The sequence below is a fragment of the Mchenga conophoros genome, linkage group LG9, assembly GCF_057382185.1.
Source record: "Mchenga conophoros isolate Kocher_MC1m ecotype Shallow Benthic linkage group LG9, M_conophoros_male_GT1.1, whole genome shotgun sequence".
Taxonomy (NCBI): Eukaryota; Metazoa; Chordata; class Actinopteri; order Cichliformes; family Cichlidae; genus Mchenga; species Mchenga conophoros.
This window is the reverse complement of record NC_140534.1, coordinates 18902067-18923302: the sequence shown is the minus strand read 5'-3', so window position 1 is coordinate 18923302 and position 21236 is coordinate 18902067. Positions and strand designations below refer to the sequence as shown.

Below are 21236 nucleotides of genomic sequence, written 5' to 3'. Positions count from 1 at the left end.
TCCAAAAGCATATTGATTGTGATATCCAGAGCTAAAAAGTCGAACTTTAAATAATTAAAAATAATCTTTGGATAGTTTCTCCCTTTCAAAAGGTCTTCACATAGTTCTTGCAAAGCTTTGATGTGTGTCTGGGCTCATTATTCATCTCCATGATGATGCAACAATGACACAACAATCATGGCTGCATTCACTGTTGCAAATGTTGTCTGTTGCAAATGCCAATCACCCATGGTCTTCTTTCCCCCAGAAATGACTGCAAATGTGTTTCTAAATCTTTAAACTTTCTAATAATACTATGGAAAATAGTTTTTAAACTCTTTCACACCATCACCAGAGTAGGTACTTTAAGTTCAGAACTAGAATAGGAAATAATATTTATTCATGTTTGACATTATTTCTTGTGCGTCTTTGCTGATTTTATGAAGGCCAAGTTAGGATAACCACATGTTTTAAGAGTTATTTTTTGTTTTGTTTTTCAAATGTGTATTTCTTTTCTTTTCCTTTTTCCACAGAGAGAATTTTCTCTGGCTAGTGTTGTATGGTTCTGATCACCCCAAATTTATGTTCCAGTGTGAGTCAAAGAGTAGGTACTTGTCTGTGTCTGGGGTTTCTGGTAAATTTCATTACTGAGGCTTCCATCTTCCTCAGTGCACACAACAATAGTAACCTATTTTCTTTGGTTTTTATCCACAGAGTTAATGTGTTTGTTAAGTTACAACAAATATTCTTACAATCTCAAAGATATTTTGAGGTTAATAAAAGAAAGCTCAACACTTACCTCCCAACTTGGTTAACTGTGTCCTTTACATGTGAACATTTCCCATTTTGATTTCCTAAATTAAATTACATTTACGTGCTGTTACCATATTTCCCACTGTCCTCGAAAGCAGCAAAGGGGTGGTGACAAACTTGAAGGTGGGGTCTCCTTTCACGGAACATAAAATGATAGTAAGCCTTTTCCCATTCAGTGTAACATGTTCAGTGTTCATGTTCCAGGCCATTTGGATTACTGAGGTATGAATAAAGTCAGACATGATGACATTAAAGGAAACTTTATTAGCAGTAAGACTAAAATTCTTTGGCTATATAGAAGCTAATAAGCAGGCTGATGCTGTGACTATCTCATGTGCTGTAAGTCATTTGAGTATCTTTTTGCAAAATGTTTATAATAGTGGTCACTCATAAGAATAAATCTCAGCTGCCATTAACGGACACACAAGTGACACAGACATCAGATTCTCCACATGTTAAAAATCAACCTGAACATCACGATCAGATTTCTTTTCACACACCCTCTGGTCTATTCTAAGCAGTATGCTAAATAATGCTCCGTATTAAACACTCTTCTTTGTTAGTCATAAAATATATAAAAAAAATACATGTATAACAAGGAGAGGTGTATTTGGATTTGTCAATTCCTTTTTTTTGCAACTAAATATATATCAATATATAATTTATTTCAATGAGAAACTGATAAAATATATAACCGCTGCTGTGAGAACAGTTCAGATTCAAGTCCATTGCATTGCATAGCCTTCATAATGCCAGCTAATACTCCTTCAACTCGAAATTTCACATTTCTTCATTTAAAAGCACAAAGCCATGCTGACTGATTGCATTAGTTATAACAGGCACAGTTTGGGGCACGGAGGGTGAAAAAGGTCAAAGAAGTATTTGATCTAAAGAAGCATAATACTTACATGAAAGTCTTAATAGATTAGTGAATGCAAGAGAATCAGGTAGCGAAGTAAATACAGGTCTTATGTTTTTAACATCATTATCTTATCAAGTCTTAAGCCACCTGATCACACCACGCTCGATCTAATTGATTCAGTGTGACTACAGCTGGCTCCTGTTTGTGTTGTAGAAATCTTGGTGCTTTATACTGGCCACTATATAAATGCTGGTTAATTAAAGATTAAAAATTGACTAAGAAATGGGCAGTAATTGTGAGACACAGCTTCACTCACTGATAAGTTCTAAGTAAGAGAATCAAGGTCAGCGTCTGTGAAGGAGGTAAAATAGAGAGCCAACCACATTAACAGTAAGTCAGTTTGGACAAGACACGAGCCAAGTTAATTATTTAATCGCCCCACTACCCTCCTGCTCCGGTCACAATATCATACAGAGAGACCGAGTAAAGTTAGTTTGTTAACCAGACAACCCGCGTCCTTCCTGCCTGCCTCTCTGGCTTTCAGTGGCAGATAGCGAGAAGGAGGCGCTTAAAGTCACCGCTGCACTCGTCCCTCAGGGCGTCCTTAAGGGACACATCATACTTCTCCAGGTACATGTCCTTGATGGTCTCCAAATCATACTGTTGAAAAAAAGAGAACCACAAAATTAAATTAGCCTTTATGTCGAGCCTGCCAGAAGTCAACTCATGGGAATTTACCAAATATAATATGATGGAAATAATCAGTTTCAACTTGACCCTCTAACAAATGTGGAGAAGACAAACTCATGTTTAAAGTTTCACTCACACAGGCCTAGAGACAGGCCAGCGATTCCCTAGAAACCTCTGGTCACTAGGGAAAAATGTGTATTCCCCAACTGGTTGATTAGCAGTCACTATAAGTTACTGGGTGAAAGTGGTCGCAAAGACGGTGTGGCATCGACAACCTGGAGTTACTGGGAGTACTGCCCAGTATCACCAGATAACATCTGGGAGTTAATTCTGAAGTGGTGCTTCTATGCAAATTGCTGATAACTGTGGTGACCAAAGCAATCACATAGAAGTTTTAGTTGCAGCAACATATACCTGTTTTTGCAACCAGTTTTTACAAAGCTAGAGCCACCAGTCTTCTGCAACCACTTGCCAACCACTTTGGGAATACACATTTTTCTCTAGCAACCAGTGGTTACCATGAGGTTACTGACTTTAAATCTCTGTGAGTAGGGCTTATACATCAGTTTCACAGTGACTGTCAGAAACCTAAAGCAACTACTCATAATTTATCTAGAATACAAATTTTTCCATAGTGACAAAAGGTTGCCAGGCAGTTGCCAACTGGTCTCTAACCTACGTGACTGGGGCCTAAATCATTTACATTTTCTGGAGTAGATTTCTGATCCACATTCTGCACTTGTTTGAATTCTTTTTGATTAGCATTTAAAAATGTCTTGTATACTATACGTTTGTATCTTAACATAAACCAGGGGACAGGATTTACCAGAGTTTGCCTGAAGATGGCAGTGAACAGTCTTATAAGTGACTTTAAAGTGTAAGAACATGCATACTGTAAAAACAGATGTAATAATCAGTGAGCTGTTTAGTAATCGCAGCATGTTGTGAATGTTTTTAATCATCTTTTATCGTGTATTTTAGCTTGACAGTCTTTGGCCCCTTCTTATAAACAAGGTCATGCATCATTAGCGGAATTACCTCGGAGCGACACACAATAATGCGAATCAGGGTGTCCTCATCAGTGCCTGCTCCTTTCATCGCTTTGTTCACACGTCTCGCAAAGTAAAGCTGGGGATTCTTGGCAACTCTTACTGTGAGGAGGAGGAAAGGGTTTCATTAAATTCCACAGCAGATTATGAACCATATGTTCCTGCAGCAACAATTTATTATTCTTCAATATGCTTATTAAACACAAAACTTTTATTTGCATAGCACAATAGGAGTTTACCCAACGTACTTTCCTGTCATCTAGTATACAAAAAACTAGCAGTTTGCCATGTGATTTTGATGCTACCACTGCTTCTCTAATCTTCTAATCAAATTAAATCAAATCTAGAATCATAGATTTTAATATGGACAGCTTTCTAATTCATACTAACCGAGAGCAGTGTAGCATTTTTTCAGTGTCCCTCCAGTCTCGTTCTCAATGGCATCGAGGATTTCTGTTCCAGAGAGCTGTTGAGATAGTATAACTAGCTGAGTTAAGCACTGTAAATGTCTTACAGAGTAACCTTTCACTTTCCATATACAAATATTTCTTATGTAGTGATTTAGGTGTCAGGAAACAGTGATGTGATATGTGCAAGCAGATATGCAATATCACTGCAGCAGTGGGCACAAATACCAACCTGCTCATATATCTTGAAGGTGGCCTGGAGCTGCAGGTAATTTCTGGTGGCCAGGATGTAGGTGAAAGTGGATTCGTCTGTCCCAAAACGGCTTTCACCAGCCTGCATCAGTTCAGCGAATATTAATGTTTTTCAGGGTCAATAAATCTGCCACGATGCCATTATGAATAATTTAAAAATGAAACTGTACCTCAAACAGGGCAATAGCATCTTGTTCAGCCAAATTCTCATCCACCTCATAACTCTCATCTCTGTTGCCCTGGAAGAAGACAATTAAGAGGACTTTGGTCCTTACTGAGGTCTATTTATCTGACTCACGCAACTTTATCTGGGCTCCGTTTTACTCGTGAGAGGCTGTCTGGATGTTGGCCAGTGTGTGTGTGTGTTCACATGGCATGGTTTGGCGAAGGGAGAGTGAGCTCGATTTCAGTCCAGGGACAGATGGGAGGAATTTAGTTACACGAGTAGAGTAGAAACTCAGGGCCACTTACCTGCAAAAGAGCTGTGAGAAGGTTTCTAACATCCCCGCTCGTATCTCCCTCGATATCGGCTTCAAGATCACGCTCGTGCACTGCAAGAGTGACACCGAGAAAAGTCACAAAGCATGAGGACCACCAGATATTCTTTTACCATACGATACAAGTGTGTTGGTGTTTTCTGGATAGTATTTTATGTTAGTATATTCCTAGATTTCATCCACCATTTTAGCCATTTCCTGCAACCATTCACCTATTCTCGTTTCCTTGCTGTGCATAAAAGTGTACAGCAACAATCAGAAAACTAGTTAATAGTGTAAAGTGAAGTAGTGCAGTTAGCTGCTTAGTTAGCTTCACAAGTAATATTGGAAGCAGAGCACATGACTCAAGTAAATATTTTCACATACTTGGTCATAGTCCTGGTTAAATGGGGCAGCACTCTAAACTATTAGGATTGGGCACTGGAATGATGGCATCTTTCTAACAAGCTATTATTTATTCTTTATAGCTGAGGTGACCAACAGACCAATTACTAGACAAATCTAGTGGTCTTTCTAGATTTGTCTGACCATTTCTATTTTACTCTGTGCAACATTTGTCACAGTTATATTAACCTGCACAGCCTTTTTCCTTTGTGTTTACACTCAATGTATGGAAACAGGAAGAGAACTTATTTAAAGATTTTGCAACCAGCCTTTTTATTTTTGAATACAAACCTTCTTTTACTTGAAGTGAGAAAATAAGATTTTATTATTATTTTATTATAATTAATAAATTAATAATAAAAATTGTTGAACTACTGTTGAATTGCTGTTTGTGTTTTATTTATCTCTTATGCTATTCGTTATTGGCCCGTAAAGCATCAATAAAACATTTGATAACTATAACATGGTGCTTGACTACTATATGGAAGCTTGCTATTACATTTAATAATTTTCTCATTATACGTTTATTAGCAGTGTGCCCTGCATATGCTATTGTGCTAGCTTTATGCTGTCCCAAGTAAAACAACAATACCTAGCAAAGTCAGCAAAGTCATCGCTCAGGTCTATAAAATGTAAGCTTTAGCTATCAGTGTGCTAACATAGCATATTAGCTAGTTCACCCGAAGAATAAGGACAAAGCATGCTAATAATCTGTTCAGCTAACCAGCATATCCACAGGCTGATTAAAAGCCATCAAACACATCAACCAAAGAATCTTCTAGTCATTCTAAATCCTAATAAAACAAACTCTTAAATAATCATACGCACTCTGTAGAAAATTACAACGACAAACTTGAATGATGATGTAATTCCTTCCATGCATAATTATAAAAAGAAAACTAAACAGAGGTTACTCTGTTCAAAACTCATAAGATTTCAGTGCCTATAACCACAGAGGATATAGCCAGCTATAGTGGTAAGTATAATCAACTCTCAGCGCCAGCATAATAATGAAAGGGAAGTGGAAACAGGATGGGCCTTGACTAAACAAAATGTGACATAGCACTAGAGACAAAAATAATAAGCTACTGTATGAGGTGTAGGTTGATGACTCACACTTAGTAATTTCATCAAACGGAGAAGAGATTTAAAAACTGCTAAGTTGCTTATTGTACTAACCCTGAAAGTAGCATTCCTTGAACATGGCAATGTCCTGTTAAAAAAAAAAGTAGGAAGTTAGACATTTCCTCTGAAATTGAATTGCAATATGATTGTCAATATAAATATATATTTTGCTAGTTACAGCGTTTGTAGCGGTGCAGAGGAGCTCCACCAAGACATCTTCATCAGTGCCCGGACCTTTCATTGCCTTCCTGAGCTCCTTCACAGCATAGATAACCGGCGGATCCAGCATGGCAAGGACAGCCTTCTCAAAGTTCCCTGACAGCTCTTTCTTCAACACATCCACCAATTCCTATCCCAGACAGACATGCTGATTTTAGCAGAAACATAAAAAAAAATGTTTCTTACACATTTGAAATGAGAAACATGTCAAATGGCACTCACGTCATCATATTTTTCAAAATAGGCCTGTTTAATTTCCTGACGCTGAGCTGAACTCCGGTTTGCCAGGATGTCAATAATAGCCTGCTCATCAGTTCCTGAAAAGAAGTCACAACAGATCAGATGCAGAGAAATCAGATGCATCCTTTCAAAGTTTAAAGAGACTAGTTTAATTAAATAATGTACCGTTTTCATCATATTCACAACCTACCTAACCCCTTGCAGGCTTTGCGAATGGCCTTGATGTCAGCAACAACATCAAAATCTTCATAGGGAAAAACTGTGGGCTGAGAAAACAAAAATAATAATGTTACATGCAGTAACTGTTATGGACACACACTGATTACAGCTAATCACTGTTTATGCAAGGATTTCTGATCGCAGGCAAGAGCAGCTGGCAGCTGGGGGAAGGGATGGTGCTCCTTGTTGAGGAATTCAGCAACTGAACTCTTTAAACAAACTTGGTGGAGGCCGCATGAATGAAAGCAGTCAGTGAAGTGCAATCGAGGGACCAAAAGCAAGCTGAGAGGGGTTTCACAGAGTGAGAGAGAGAGAGAGAGAGAGAGAGAGAGAGAGAGAGAGAGAGAGAGAGAGAGAGAGAGAGAGAGAGAGAACAGTCTCCCATAGCAAAGATACATTAGACTACATATATGGGCATGAATATTATGGTATTTTCATATATACAGGTTCATACAACACCCCTAAAATAACATATGCGATATTTTAGGGGTGAGGGGAAACATTGATACAGCCGAGTATCTTAATATTTTGTATGGCGATAGGAACGCCAAATATCGATATGTTATTAAACAAATTCAAATACTGGACACACTTCGCTCGACAGGACAGCAACCTTCCTGCATCTACAAAAAACCTCTGCCTGATGGGAGGCAACCTTTCTGCAGTCACAATCTGCCTGGGACAGACGTAGAAAGATTGTCGTAGGCCTGTATTACTCTCTAATCTAAAATTGCAGACAATGCCAACATGTTGCCATCAGTCTGAATGAGTCTTTGTCAATAAGCCCAACTCAAGGGTCTGATCTCAGCTGGCTCCCAGCCATACTTGCCCACCTTGAGACCTCAGAATTAGGGAGACATTCAAAAGGGGGGGGGGGTATACATATACATATATTTACAAAAAAAACCTTTAATTTTGCAGTGTTTATTTATCGGATAAAATAAGTTAAATGTCACCGTTATTATTGTCCGGCGGAACTGGCCTTCGCGGTCTAAGTGGGCCGGGTACTCCGAAAGCCAGGTAGACTGGAAGTGAGCAACTGTGAAATTGGAGGGTCTAACCTTCTTCTGTTTGACGTTTATTCAGCTGTGTGGAAACCCTCCCGAGGGATTAATAAAGTTTTATTTAATCTAATCTAATCTAATAACTTTAAACTCAGCCAAACCGATTTACTCACGAACAAATAAGACACTGAAAAAAGCCAAACAATAACATGTTTACGTTATCTAAGTGACTTATATGTCATGTTTAATGTGCCAGGAGTTTGCTGTTCTCGTCAGCTCAGATATTTGAAGTTTACACAGCTACATTCTCGCCTGAAAATATGTTAAAAGTTTATTTTGCGACCCAGAAAAAGTAATAAGAGTAATATAAAAACTAAGTAGCTGCAGTAGTAGTAGCCATTGTTGGAAACTGGAATTGACTGGGCCAGTGTGGGATATGGTTTTTCAATTTTGTTGTCCGGGTGGAAAATCGAGAGAAATTCGGGAGAATGATGGCTCCGGGAGATTTTTGGGAGGGGCATTGAAATTCAGGATTCTCCCGGAAAAATCTGGAGGGTTGGCATGTATGCTCCCAGCTGGTTTTATTCTGGTTATATTTCTATAGAACACAAAGGTTTCTGAGCACAAAGGTAACAAATGTGAATTTCTGTCTGTGTAGACAACATCAGATATGGGATTTTTGATGATTTATGACATTTCATTGGTGTATTGTCAAAAAAATTTAATAACTGGCTTGACACCCTTTAATTGCAGACTGATCGCAGACTGACTCCATCCTATGGCAGCATTTGTGGCAGGTTTTACTGATAGGGGCTGGCATGTTTTTGGTTTTTTTTTTTGTCCATTTCTAAGCAAAAAAAAATAACTTAAGTGAGATAACTGTATACTGGATAAAACAGATACTGACAAAGTTTAACTTTGAGGACCCCTTCCTGTGCCCCCTTCCCTTGTTTAGTTTCAGCTGATCTCCTGACTGATCCTCATTTCAAATTTAACACCACGGGTGCTCAAGCTTTCAGCTGTGCCGCACCTTGTTTCTGAACCCATTATCGCTGCACTTTTGTCAGCTTGAGTCTTTGACAGAGTTCAAATCTCAGCTCAAAACTCATCTGTTTTCATTTTCACATCAGTGATAATCCATCCTGATTTTTGTGTTGTAAGGTGACCTTGAGTGTTTTGAAAGGCACAAACAAAAATATTAATTATTATTAATAATAATAATAATTTGCAATTAAATCACATTATAATTGCAATGAGTTTTACAATACTCAGCAAATCTTAAAATGTGAAGTCAAGATCTTCAAAATCAACTGAAATTTCCAGCCCCATAAATGGACGAGCCAAATAGCTTCTGGGAAATTTTTTTTTATGGTCAGACGAGACAAAGACTGACTTATTTTGGTTACAATGACAAGAGGAGTAAAGATGAGACTTTCAAACCTTAGACCACTGTACCAGCTGTCATGCATGGTGGTGGTAGCATCATGCGCTGGGGCTGTTTTGCTGCCAGTGGTGCTGCTACATTGCACAAAGTGGATGGAATAATAAAGGTGGAGAGTTTTGAATTCTTCAGCTTCACCTCAAATCAACTTTTAACAAAATATCAGGCGGAGTCTATGGATGTATTAGAGCCTGTATACTTACATATAAAATAAATAAATATGAAATAAATCTCCTTTGCAAGTATCCTTATAACTGGACCTTATTCTACCTATTCTTCCTTCTGCATTTTAATCAGTCCAGTTATTTTTCTTTTCCCAGTTAAAATATATCAATAGCATTTTTAAAGGAACTTTGCCAAAAACTTCTCACAGAAATTTTCTTTCTGCCTTAAAATGTTTGACATATTATAGGTTCACAAGTTATTCACAACAATGTGCCAAGCCATATTACCTATAGCAGTATATAAGGAAGCATCTGAAAGACATCTCCTGGACTATTCTGCTCTGCCCTTCTATAATATTAAATATGACTAATATTGAAAAGTCCCTGATTTCCAGATGAGATTTTAAAGTCGAGGTCTTTTGCAGTGGATAGAATATGTTTTCACTGAGATAAGCCTTTGTGGATTCAGAAAATATATTGTACTTGTTTTTTTGTTAGTTTTTTTTTACATTTCAGGCTGGAAAATGCAGCCAGGAAGTGGTTAGTATGGTTAGTACGTTTCCAGTGGTCGAGTGTTGACAAAAACAATTCATCTCACGCTCTTCTCTCTACATCCAGCGCTGAATCATTAAAAGTATAGCTGTAGTATTTGCTCACTCAAATAAAAAGAGTAGTGTCAACCATTTGTACTGATTAATAACATGGTGATAGGACAGGATCCACAGCCTCCCGTGAAATCCTTTCATTGCGCACAGTCGAACTCATTAAAGAAAAAAAGAACTAGTGTAACGGGACCGTGATGAAATTCCGCAAAGGAGTGGCCCTTTCCTTTGCGTAAACCCCGATACGGCGTCTCCCAGACGGTGTCATTTGCAGCGTTTACACCGCTTGAACCTTAAAGAAACAGCGCTAACTGAGAATCTATATTCACAGCTCTTTATCTCGTCAGTGTAGTCGCAATAATAGAGGTTCCGTATGATGAAATGGGTTGTGCGTAAAGCCTTAAAAGTGGAGGGCGGCTCGCATTATACGGACTAAAATGATGCAAATAAAACATGTTTTAAACTCCTACAAAGACATAATCCAGCCGTCATTCCTGGCGGTGGTCGAACCGAAAGTATGGCTCATACAGACTTAAACCAGCGAAGCCAAGAGATTTTTTTTTTTAAATCTAGCCTTTAATCAGTGTTTTTCTCAGAGAGATTAGGAGGAGAATGACGCCTACTTGACAGTTGCCCATTTTCGTGGAGATGATCCGTCAGCAGCGGCTGATCTCTTGTTGAACTGGCAGCCTTTGGGTGGGTTTGGGGGATATTTGACCTCTTCTGACCAAACTGCGACTCAGCTGCACATACTGGAATGTGACGTCACCGCGGAGCACAGCGTGGCCCGGTTACGTGCGCAGTTAACGTCCACAGCCCTTCCCCCGGTTTCTGTCTGACTTAATCATGCTTACTGTAAAGATCCACTCCAGAAATGTTGCGTTATATAAGAACATATTAGTAATTCTTCCGATTAAATAGTTTAATTAGCCAATATACAAATATTTTTAATAGTCGGTATGAAGATATGGTGCACAAACGAGGATTTTATTACACAGCAACCAGGAGCGTGTACTGAAGAGAGGCATAGGGCACCAACCCCCCCCCCCCCCCCCCCCCCCAATATTGATTATATGGTCATTATTTATAGTGAAGTTACTCTTCCTGCTCACTTCATGATTAGCTCCTGATCATTTACCATTATCAAAAATATTTAAAAAAATTAGTATGAATATACTTTTTTCTCTTAATGCCCCTTCAAGTTGGGGACAGTGTGCATCTTAAACACATTTATAGTACTTGGTCATATACAAATGCATAACAAACACCAATTAGGAGTGTCATTAAATCAGAAGTTAACTTTACAATTATAATGGTCTAACGTAGCCCAGAAGTCAAAGCCATCCCACCAAAGTCGAGTTAATTAATAACTCAAATCAGGAAAATGCATTGTTTTTTTTTTTTCCCTTTTCCTCTTCCTATGTGATACCAGAATTACAACAAAAATAATGAAAATCTGTGTGGATCACAAAGAAGAAATATTGTTTAGTTATATAAAAACAACATCGCATTTGAACATTTTGTACTTTTTGCAGATCCACTGTCCTATATGCATACCATACATTGATATGAATGGATACATTAGATGAGAACATTTTGAGAATCCATGTTGTCCCATATAGGAGGCAGCGAGGTGATTTAGATAATATATGGATTCCCTGTGGCCCTCCTGTACAATAATACAGACCCCCCCAGAAAAGATCGTCATGGATCAGTCCACTCCCTTTACAAGACTTTGTAGTAGATATAATAAATCATTGGGTAATGATTATTAGATCGCCATCAGTAACTCAGATACTAACCACACCTGGTGTGACTGCTTCTGATCAGTACAAATTAGTCAGACTTAATAAGGCATTCTACCAGATCCCAAAGGTGCTCAATTAGATTGAGATCTGGTGACTGTGGATGTCACTTAAGTGCAGTGAACTCATTTTCATGTTCAAGAAACCAGGTGGAGATGATCTTTGTTTTGTGACATGGTTCATTATCCTACTGGAAGCAGCCATCAAAAGATGGGTGGTCATAAAGGGATGGACACAGTCATCAACAACACTCAGGAGTCAGGTGGGGTGTAGTGTTTAAAGATTCTTAATTGATACTAAGGGGCCCATAGTGTTGCAAGAAAACACCCCCACATCACCCATAGCCTGAGCTGTTGATACAAGGCAGGATGGATCCATGCTGCGTACACCAAATTCTGACCCTTCTGAACAATGCAGCAAAGATCAAGACTCATTAGACCAGGCGATGTTTTTCAAATCTTCTGCTGTCTAATTCTCTTGTCTGTATGAATCATTTCCTTTGTTTCCTGTTCTTGGCTGGCCAGAACCAACCCAGAATGATTTAGGTGTGATTTAACCATTTTTAATGTCTTTGACCAAAATGAATCTCATTTAATTGAATCATTCAGAAATATTTTCCTACATATATTTTAATGTTATTTTTAACTTGTTCACACATCGTGTTTTTCCCACAAAGAAGTAAAGAGACACGAAATTAAACACTTTATTCATTTATTATAGTTATTGTACCCCTTTTCTTTAATTTAACAAGCGTTTATATAATTAATAAACCAGAGTCAGAAAGATGATCTGTTAAATCGTTAAAGAATTTAGTTTCTTACAGCATAATTACCAACCTTACCAGCCTGTGCTCCAACAGTGAGTATTTTACTGTCCCTTAAAACTGTCACTGCATCATAATTACTCACCCACTGAATGATAGCGCTGCCGCTGCCCTCCATAATACACGGTTTCCAATTAAATGCCTGATATCGTCACACTTACAAAGCCATATAATCAGAGGGAATGAGTCACCTCTCTTTGATATATCATTAAATGCTGATTTCCTGAAACATCAATCAGGGAAAGTTAAACTTATTTCGGCTGATTACTCACACAGTTTAATGTGAGACACTATAATAAGCAAATTAGCAACACATTCTAAAAAATGTGAGTCATTTTCAGCGACAACAATCACTAGCCAGATTAAGTTTCATCAGTAGTGATTCTCACTGGCCTGTGTAGGATGTCGTAATGACACACATTGTAAGCTCACATGAATTTGCTGAAACCAATTAAATAACAGTTGTCCACACTGTAATTTCTCATTCATAAAAGTTTCTGCAGCTTCGGTTCTCACTTTTGCAGCTCACTTAGTAAACAAGGTCTTGTGCAATTATGCTTGTGCTGATGCAATTCAAAATTCCTCCTAACATCAGAGCTGTAGACCTGGACTAAACTTAGATTAAATATAAATAAATAAGACATATACTCACAGGATGGTTGGTGAAGTTAGGAGGGCTGAGAGAGTCCCACACAGAGTGGTCCTGCTCAACCTGACCTGTCCCTCTGATGTACACATTTCTAATGCTGGCATGTGCTCAGTGAATACCTCAGGCAGCAGAAACCCAAGAAGAGGAGCAAGAGGAAGAACCATCATGGAAGGACAGGCCCTTGCACGGTATGTACCACCAGCAAATAGAGGAAGTGGCTGACATCCAGAAATCCTACCAGTGGCTGGACAAAGCTGGACTGAAAGACAGCACAGAGGCACTAATCATGGCAGCACAGGAACAAGCTTGGAGCACAAGATCCATAGAGGCTGGAGTCTATCACACCAGGCAAGACCCCAGGTGCAGGCTGTGTAAAGATGCCCCTGAGACAATCCAGCACATAACAGCAGGGTGCAAAATACTAGCTGGCAGAGCATACATGGAACGCCATAACCAAGTGGTCGGCATAGTATACACAAACATCTGTACCTGGAGCGCACGTTGTGGTGACCCCCAAGCTAGGTGAGTGGCTCCAGCAGATCCCAGGAACAACATCCGAGATCTCTGTCCAGAAGAGTGCAGTCCTAGGAACAGTTAAGATACTGCGCAGGAGCCTCAAGCTCCCAGGCCTCGGGTGGAGGACCCGATCTTGAAGAACAGACCGCCTGCAGGGATGAGAGGGGATTTTTTTAATGCTGTCTTGTCTGGGAATACCTTGGAATCCCCCAGAAGGAACTGTAAAATGTGGCTGGGGAGAACAACATCTGGAATACCCTGCTTAGTCTGCTGCCTCCACGACCTGACTGTGTTTCAAGCTTCACTACTGGCAATTTTTCCTTGGTGAAAAGCCAAAGTATCTTTAATGGATGCCAACTTTTTTTTTTTTACTGAAGGAGAAACCCTGGAGTGTTTAAATCTGCTCCAAAGCATTAAGCAATCTACTGCTACAGAATCACTGCCTCAGTTTAAACATGAAGGGAAGCCACAGCAGCCTCATTCATGGTATAGATCCCAAATAAATGAGATGTAAACTGTTTGTGGGCCAAAATGGTAATAGGTTGCTATGGTTACTTTCAGGCATCATAATGATTGTCTTTTGACTTTCTAAATTGATTGAAGTGGGTTTTTTTTGAATACTCTAAAATACTCTATTTCACTGAAAAACAATGACAACAATGTCAAATTGACCCCTTTACTAACTGACCTTTACTTGTCCCATGTAAACACAAACTGATCTATAAATACAGTCTGATTATTTATGGCAAATATTTTTAGTAATACTCATCTGGCTGTTTGCTTTTCTTATGCTTTCAAAGAATTAAGAGATCTTAAGTTCAGATATTGAGACCAAAAGTTTTGCAATAACTTTAAACCTCTTTGAGGATTTGAAACACAATTTGTTGACTCACCAGTTAAGATGAACAAGTTCAATATGCTCAATATGCATTGACTTTTTTCTGCCAGGACAAGGTGTGATTGCGGTATGCAATGAGGAGCACAACACTGTTGCAGGCACCTGTTTATTTGGCAGCAGCTGCAAACTGAAAGCTTGCTTTTGTTTTTGTAAATTGTTCAAAATGTCTCTGTTTGTGTTGTCTTAATTTATTGTTTTCCTTGCGAGAGTTCGCTGCTGAAACAGTCCAAATTTCTGAAGGACTACAAAACTTAGACGTGTCTGGGGGAGGGTGGAAGGGTCCTGGGCTTTATTTCACAGGCGGAGGAAAGGGATCCTGCTGAAGCCTCTAACACAGATCTGGGGGAGGAAACAAAGGCGACATTCAAGAGGATCCAGGCTGTAATGTCATGCTGGCACAGCACCCAGACTCCCGTTATGACCTCAAACACATCTTGTTTGGAGTCTGAGCAGCTCCGACTGTTAATAATCACAGACAGAGGGCTGCGTTTCATCTGCTCTGACACTAAAGACCTGCCTGGAAAAGGAGGCCAAAATATTTGTGTTTAAAAAAAGAAAACTACAGGAGAAAAATAGTCTTAGCACATCTTCATGGATTTGTTTGTTTCAATATTTTAACAAATTCATCAATTCAAGATTTTACTTCAGTTTTGGCTTCTTATCTGAGCAGATATTTTTCAGCCCTCTTTGAATTCTTTTAGTTCAGAGTGATCATGAGGCTTTCTGAGCACACTAGGCTTTTGTTTGCACAGAACAATGCTAATAAACAGTGCATTGTTTACCTGCTCTTGTGGTAAAATTCTAGCATTGTAGTGGCTTGTGGTCATTCTTGCTGTACCCAGGTGGTAGTTTGGGGCACCACACAAAGTGCTGCGTGGTCTCATTGTGTGGCAAATAAGAGCTGTGAAAACTTTGCATGCAATCTCGCTCAAATAGTTTAACTATTTGGCTGTTGAGGTTGTTGTTGTTGTTTTTACCAAAAAGAAGTATGAGGATGCATTAAAAGTATAAGTGATGCAATAAAGTACAAATGTTCTTCTTGGACTGAAGTAACTAACTTTTTAATCATCAGTGAGGTTTCAGCTTTTCACCATTTCTTTGTGTTGTCTCCTCTTCTCTACCTGCTTATTGATGTCTTTCTAGTACCAATTTTTGCTCTGCTATGGACACATTTAAAATAAGTATCTAGAGAAATGTTATGAAGATGATGTAGATGAGATGAAGTTTAACCTCTCTGCTGATACTGGATGCCTTAAAGTTCATTGTGGACTCTTTGGTGCTACTGGTGTCCTGCAGAAGATCTGACAGCGACACCTTTCCCTGGAAGAAACTCGTTGCTCTGCATAAACCTGTCGTGACATTCCTTAAAGTGGATCAACACCACCACCTAGTGGTCACAGTACTAAGTACAGTTGAAATGTGATTTCCGACTTTTCTCCTTAGTGCTTTCCCTCAGTTTTCAGATGTAATGTGTAGAAAGAGCATTTTTCTTTTTTGATTTGTTTTCAATGCAAATGTTTTAGGACACTGGGCCAAAGTGCCAAAGAGAAAATGTCTAGTGTCAGCAAAAACTACTCGTATATGACGTTAAAATGATTAAATTCCACAAGGTATTACATGCAGAAATATTCCATCGAATTGTCAAAATCTGTAAAGCCCACTGACTCTGCCAGCAGTCCTGTGAAAAACTAAGCCCTTCCTTACAACTTCCATAGGAATTAAGAGGGTAAGTAGCAGCCAGGTGCTGCTAACTATATGCACGTGATTAACTGATCATCAGCAAGTGCAAGCACTTCTTTAAAAGCAAAGGTTTTGGCAGTTTCCTGGTCTGGAGCAGTCAGGTGTGTGTTAACACAATGCCACAATCTTACCAGCAGTTGATGACCCTGCAAATTCACTCCAAAGTCTGACCTAAGAGCTACATTTCTACAGGCCTCAGTTAGCACGTTCAATGTTTAAGTTGATGACAATACAATTAGAAAAAGTTGGACCTGGGCTACAAGTAGTACCAAAGTATTCCAGAGTTAAATGTGACATCATTTATCTGATAGCTAAAAGGTCGGCTGAAATTGGATCAGGTAACAAGGTGAAGGTCCCAAGCACAGAAGCAAAAAAAGACACGCAGCAAGGCATTGCAATGTCCCCGTCAAAGTCCAGACCTCAACCTTATTGAAATGCTGCCACAGGAACTCACATGAATGTCCACAATCTCAACGAACTGAAGCAATGTCATATAGAAGAGTGAGCTAAAATTCAACAATAACAAAGCAACAGACTGATAATGTCAGACAAAAACTATTAATTCAATTCATTTGTGCTCCTTTAAGCAGTTCTTTAAGTTACTGATGCATGAACTATCCCAAATAACTGCCATTTCCATTTCAGTCTGCACCAGATTTAGGGGGGTTTAGTTATTTATTGTTTTGAAACTGAATCTGTATATTCTGTATTTGTTCCGTTGGGAACAGCGCTCCGGTTCTGAGGCTGGGAAAAAGTCATTATTGTTGGTCTTCATATAACATTTGTTGTAAATAAAATTGATGTGAAATAGTACTATGTTTATCCTTTACAGGAACTAAAAATATGCCCCTAATCTGACACATAAGCTGTGAAACTTATTGCAAGTGCTGCTTGAAATGAAGCAGTTCCTTTAGATGTTGTTTCTCAAAGTTACAGTTCCTTCCAGGGTGAGTAATGGCAACAGGGCTGGGGGATAAAAGAGATAGGGTTGAAGCAGTTTATGTTATAGGCTGTGATCTGAACGTGAAGGTGTTTGCAAGCATCTACTCTTGTGAATGCATGACAACTAGAGCTGAAAGAATTTGCTGTCAGCTTTCACAAAAAATCTCTTATGTGTATATAGACAACTTGTTTTAGCTTCTTTTTCTTTACTTTTCTCATGCTAATGGGCATAAATATAAGGAAATATAAGATGCAAACATGCCACATTCATTCACAGTTTCCAGACTTGTCAAATAAAACTTTACAATAAACAAAACAAACAACAGAAACAACTATAAATAGTAACTTGATAAATACAAGAACAACGAGTCTGCTCCTTTATTGCCACTGCTAAGCTACGCCAATATTTAGTATCTTTACTGGTAGCACAGTTTGTCCAAATGTAGGGAACCCATAAGACACTGGTGGCACTGGTATCAATCTCCCTGTCAGTTTTGTGTTTAATTAATTTAAACGTAGTTTGTCAAGTCCATGTAAAAGCTCTAAAACCACATGGCTGCACTTTAAATGATCATAACCCAAAATATTGTGTTTCTCATTATAAAATGAGAATGACTTGCTACTCAAAAAATTTAAAATAGTTCTCTTTGAAGGTGATCCTACTGAATTGGTGTTTCTTCTGTTAATGACCAGGCAGTGAAAAACAAATAACTATCCATCCACCCGCTTATCCTTTTCAGGACTGCGGGGGGCGCTGGAGCCTATCCCAGCTGTCATAGGGCGAGAGGCGGGGTACACCCTGGACAAGTTGCCCGCCTGTCGCAGGGCTAACACATAGAGACACAGACAACCATTCGTACTCACATTCACTCCCGACATTTTGGTTTAAATTATTGTCATTTTGTATAACAGTGTTTGGGTGGCACTGGGATGTTCTGCCCTGGCTCCACCCATGCATAGGTCAATTACCCAGGCTTGTCCTCTCACACCTGTGCTTCCGGGATGTTTTCCATCAAGGAAGCACATTTAGGAGCTAGTGTGGCAATAGATCTCTGCCTGACCATACTATCCTCATGCGAGTAATTTTCTTGCCTTCTGTCTGCATGTTATCCTTGAGTAACCTATGTCTTTGTTCTCTAGCTTCGACCTGCACTCCAGTCTGAAAAGACCTGTTTGGCTTGGGAGGCCCGCACCTCAGAACATTAACGAAGCAGTGTGGGATCATACTGACAGAGAACAAAACAAAAGGTGCCAACATCCATAAAAGAGCTTTGAATGTGCTTCAAGAAGTCTGGAGAACTATTACTTAATACTGCTTAAAGAAATACCAAGAAAGCTTTCCTAAGAGAGTTCAGACTATGTTGAAGAACAAAGGAGATCATACCAATATTGACTTGTTAGGTTGTTAGAAGAAACTCTGTTTTTACCTTATATACTGTATTTCTATGAGTTTTCAAATACTTCACTAAATTGTTGCACCTATTTCTAGAAGAAATCTATAAAAAAAGAAGAGTAGCTTAAGACAATGTTACTGCACATTACAGCACAAAGGAGATCATTAATACAAAGTACAAATAAAAGGGGCCCAAATAAGGAGCCTTGGAGGATTCCTGCAGAACATTTAAGGTAAGGAGGCTTGAGATTGCTAGTACATATACATTGCTTCCTATGGGCCAAATCTGATTTACATCACATTCTTCATGAAAATTGAAAAGTATTGTTGCATCACTCGAAATCACTTCTCTTCACATTTAAACCAAACAGGTAGTTAATGATGAGGGACAGTTGTTGGCGGTTTAATGGGAAAATATTGACCGTAAGACAATACCACTCAAAACCTCGTAAAGGCCCATTTCAGCTGGTTTACTTCAAATGTGAATCAATTGGTGGAAACGCACTCAATGGCACAAACCAGCAAGAAACTTTGCCAGTATACTCATACTGACCCCAATTGCTCATACTTTTCTTTTTATGACCTGAACAGTGTTTACAATTTACACAAATGAATACTAAAAAGCAATAATATTGAGATATTTGGTGTTTGGCACTGATCATTTCCTTCTGTTTTTGTCTATGACCTTTACCAGTGAGTAAATACAACATTACACCTGAACTGTGGACTGCCAGTTACACATCATATCACATGTCTCTTTCTCCATTCTTGTTAAAGTCACGATATCTGAACTTTTATCGGTTTTAAATGCACAATCTGAATCTAAATTCCTCTACCCTGAAGCACACATCATTTCGTGCTCCAACTTCTGCAAGGGACTCGATTTTACTCCCAGATAATAAATCAATAAACCTGTTTTGTAACCCAGACTGTCTCCTCCGCTGACGGGGGAAAAAGCCTTTTGTGAGAGCTGGAGTTATCCATTTAGCTCCCACTGTAGCAAAGCCCACTCAAAATAAGTTGTACTATCAGGCTGACTCACATCGCCTTTCAGGCCGTGACTGCAAATGTGCTCTTTGTCTCCTCGTGCAGAATTCCCCTAGGCTTCCCGTGAGTGGAGGTGTGCAGTGTGGAGTGGCTGTATTGTCATGGAGGCAGTGATTAAGTAGTCTCAGCCTGATTATGTAACTAATTCAGTACTACAGTAGTGTGGATTAAATTCCCTGACTGCTCTCATTTAGTCTGAAACATCTTTTGATTAAACACAGAGGAAATACAGCAGAAATAATAATTAAATGCTTCTGACTTTATTTTCTTTTCCTTGTTTTATTCATTGTTGATCCACAGCTGTAGCAGCAGCTATGTTAACTCTGTTTTTGTTGTTATGTGGGTCTTACAGAGCTTTAGAGCATCACAAGACCTGCCTTTATATGTGCAACAATGGCTACTGAACATTTTGTATTTCTACAGTCATATGGACTGTGGCTACAAGAGCCTCCACACCATTGGTAAGACTTTATGTAACTTTATCCAAAAGTAGCTGAAGAGATTGAGGTAAGCAGCAGTTTGTGGTATACATAGAGAAAAGCAATCACATAGCAATCACACAGCTTTTGAAAACCATGTTTTTAACTCCAACACATCTTGTGCCTCATAATCACACACAATTTTAATACCTTAAATCACGTCTCAAACTCAAGCCTTGAGGGCCAAATTTTTCCCTTTTCAGATTTCAGCCTGGCCTTTAGGTTCTCAATTAATTTTTGCCCATCCTGCTGTGGCTGTGGTTGAATTAAGGGAGGGAGTCCTCTCCACTGCAGCTGCAAGCTAACAAGCTAGCTAACATGAAATGGATCCAAAAAGAAAAGGTGATGGTTAAAGCCTCGATTATACTTTCCACATATGCAAGGTCGACTAAGGTCCGTGCAGATGTCCTCATACCTGCCTGGTTTTTCTGACCACGTGGACTTGCTTGCAGACAACTTACATTGCATGTCATTGGTACAATAACTAACGAGCTACGCGTGTGTCCTAGGTGACAGACTTCCAGGTGCCTTTAAAGAAATATAACAGGACCGGCGAGATGTCTGTGTCCATGTCATCAATGCAATATATCAAGGTCTAACGCCAGATTTCTTCAAGACAGAGCTTTAAACAAGGCCTAAGTATCTGCTTGCAATAATGTTTTGTGAAGATAATTATTTTAAAAGAGCTGGGAATTGAATCAATGTGTAGGGAAAGGAAGCTTTAGAAAGTGGCTAAACTATAAAAAGGTATGAAGTTACCACTGAATGTCCTGTTTGGAGTCGAATTTCAAAGTGATGAAGGCAAATTTCATCATAGGAGAGGAAATGATATGATGAGAGAGGGGGAACAGAAAAACTACCAAGCTCACTTGCAGTTTTTATGAATTTATTTGAGTGATTGTGAATTCTACATTATTTATGTAAAAAGGGCCCTCTAAAATGGGTCTGCTGCTCATGGTGACACATGAAGATACTGCAATCCTGAACATGTCTTTTA

The 21236-nt window shown here is 39.0% G+C and overlaps 1 protein-coding gene across 1 annotated transcript; it reads right to left on the bottom strand.

Moving 5' to 3' along the window:
* Positions 1 to 1036: 1036 nt before the first annotated feature.
* Positions 1037 to 10710, bottom strand: anxa13 (annexin A13). Its single transcript, XM_085286777.1, has 11 exons — positions 10571 to 10710; positions 6708 to 6783; positions 6500 to 6594; positions 6237 to 6407; positions 6113 to 6146; positions 4524 to 4603; positions 4223 to 4291; positions 4033 to 4134; positions 3784 to 3859; positions 3383 to 3495; positions 1037 to 2314 (listed from the first exon to the last, which is right to left on the bottom strand). The coding sequence occupies exons 1-11, from the start codon at positions 10583 to 10585 to the stop codon at positions 2195 to 2197; spliced, it is 951 nt and encodes a 316-aa protein (XP_085142903.1). The 5' UTR covers positions 10586 to 10710; the 3' UTR covers positions 1037 to 2194.
* Between the last annotated feature and the right edge of the window lie 10526 nt (positions 10711 to 21236).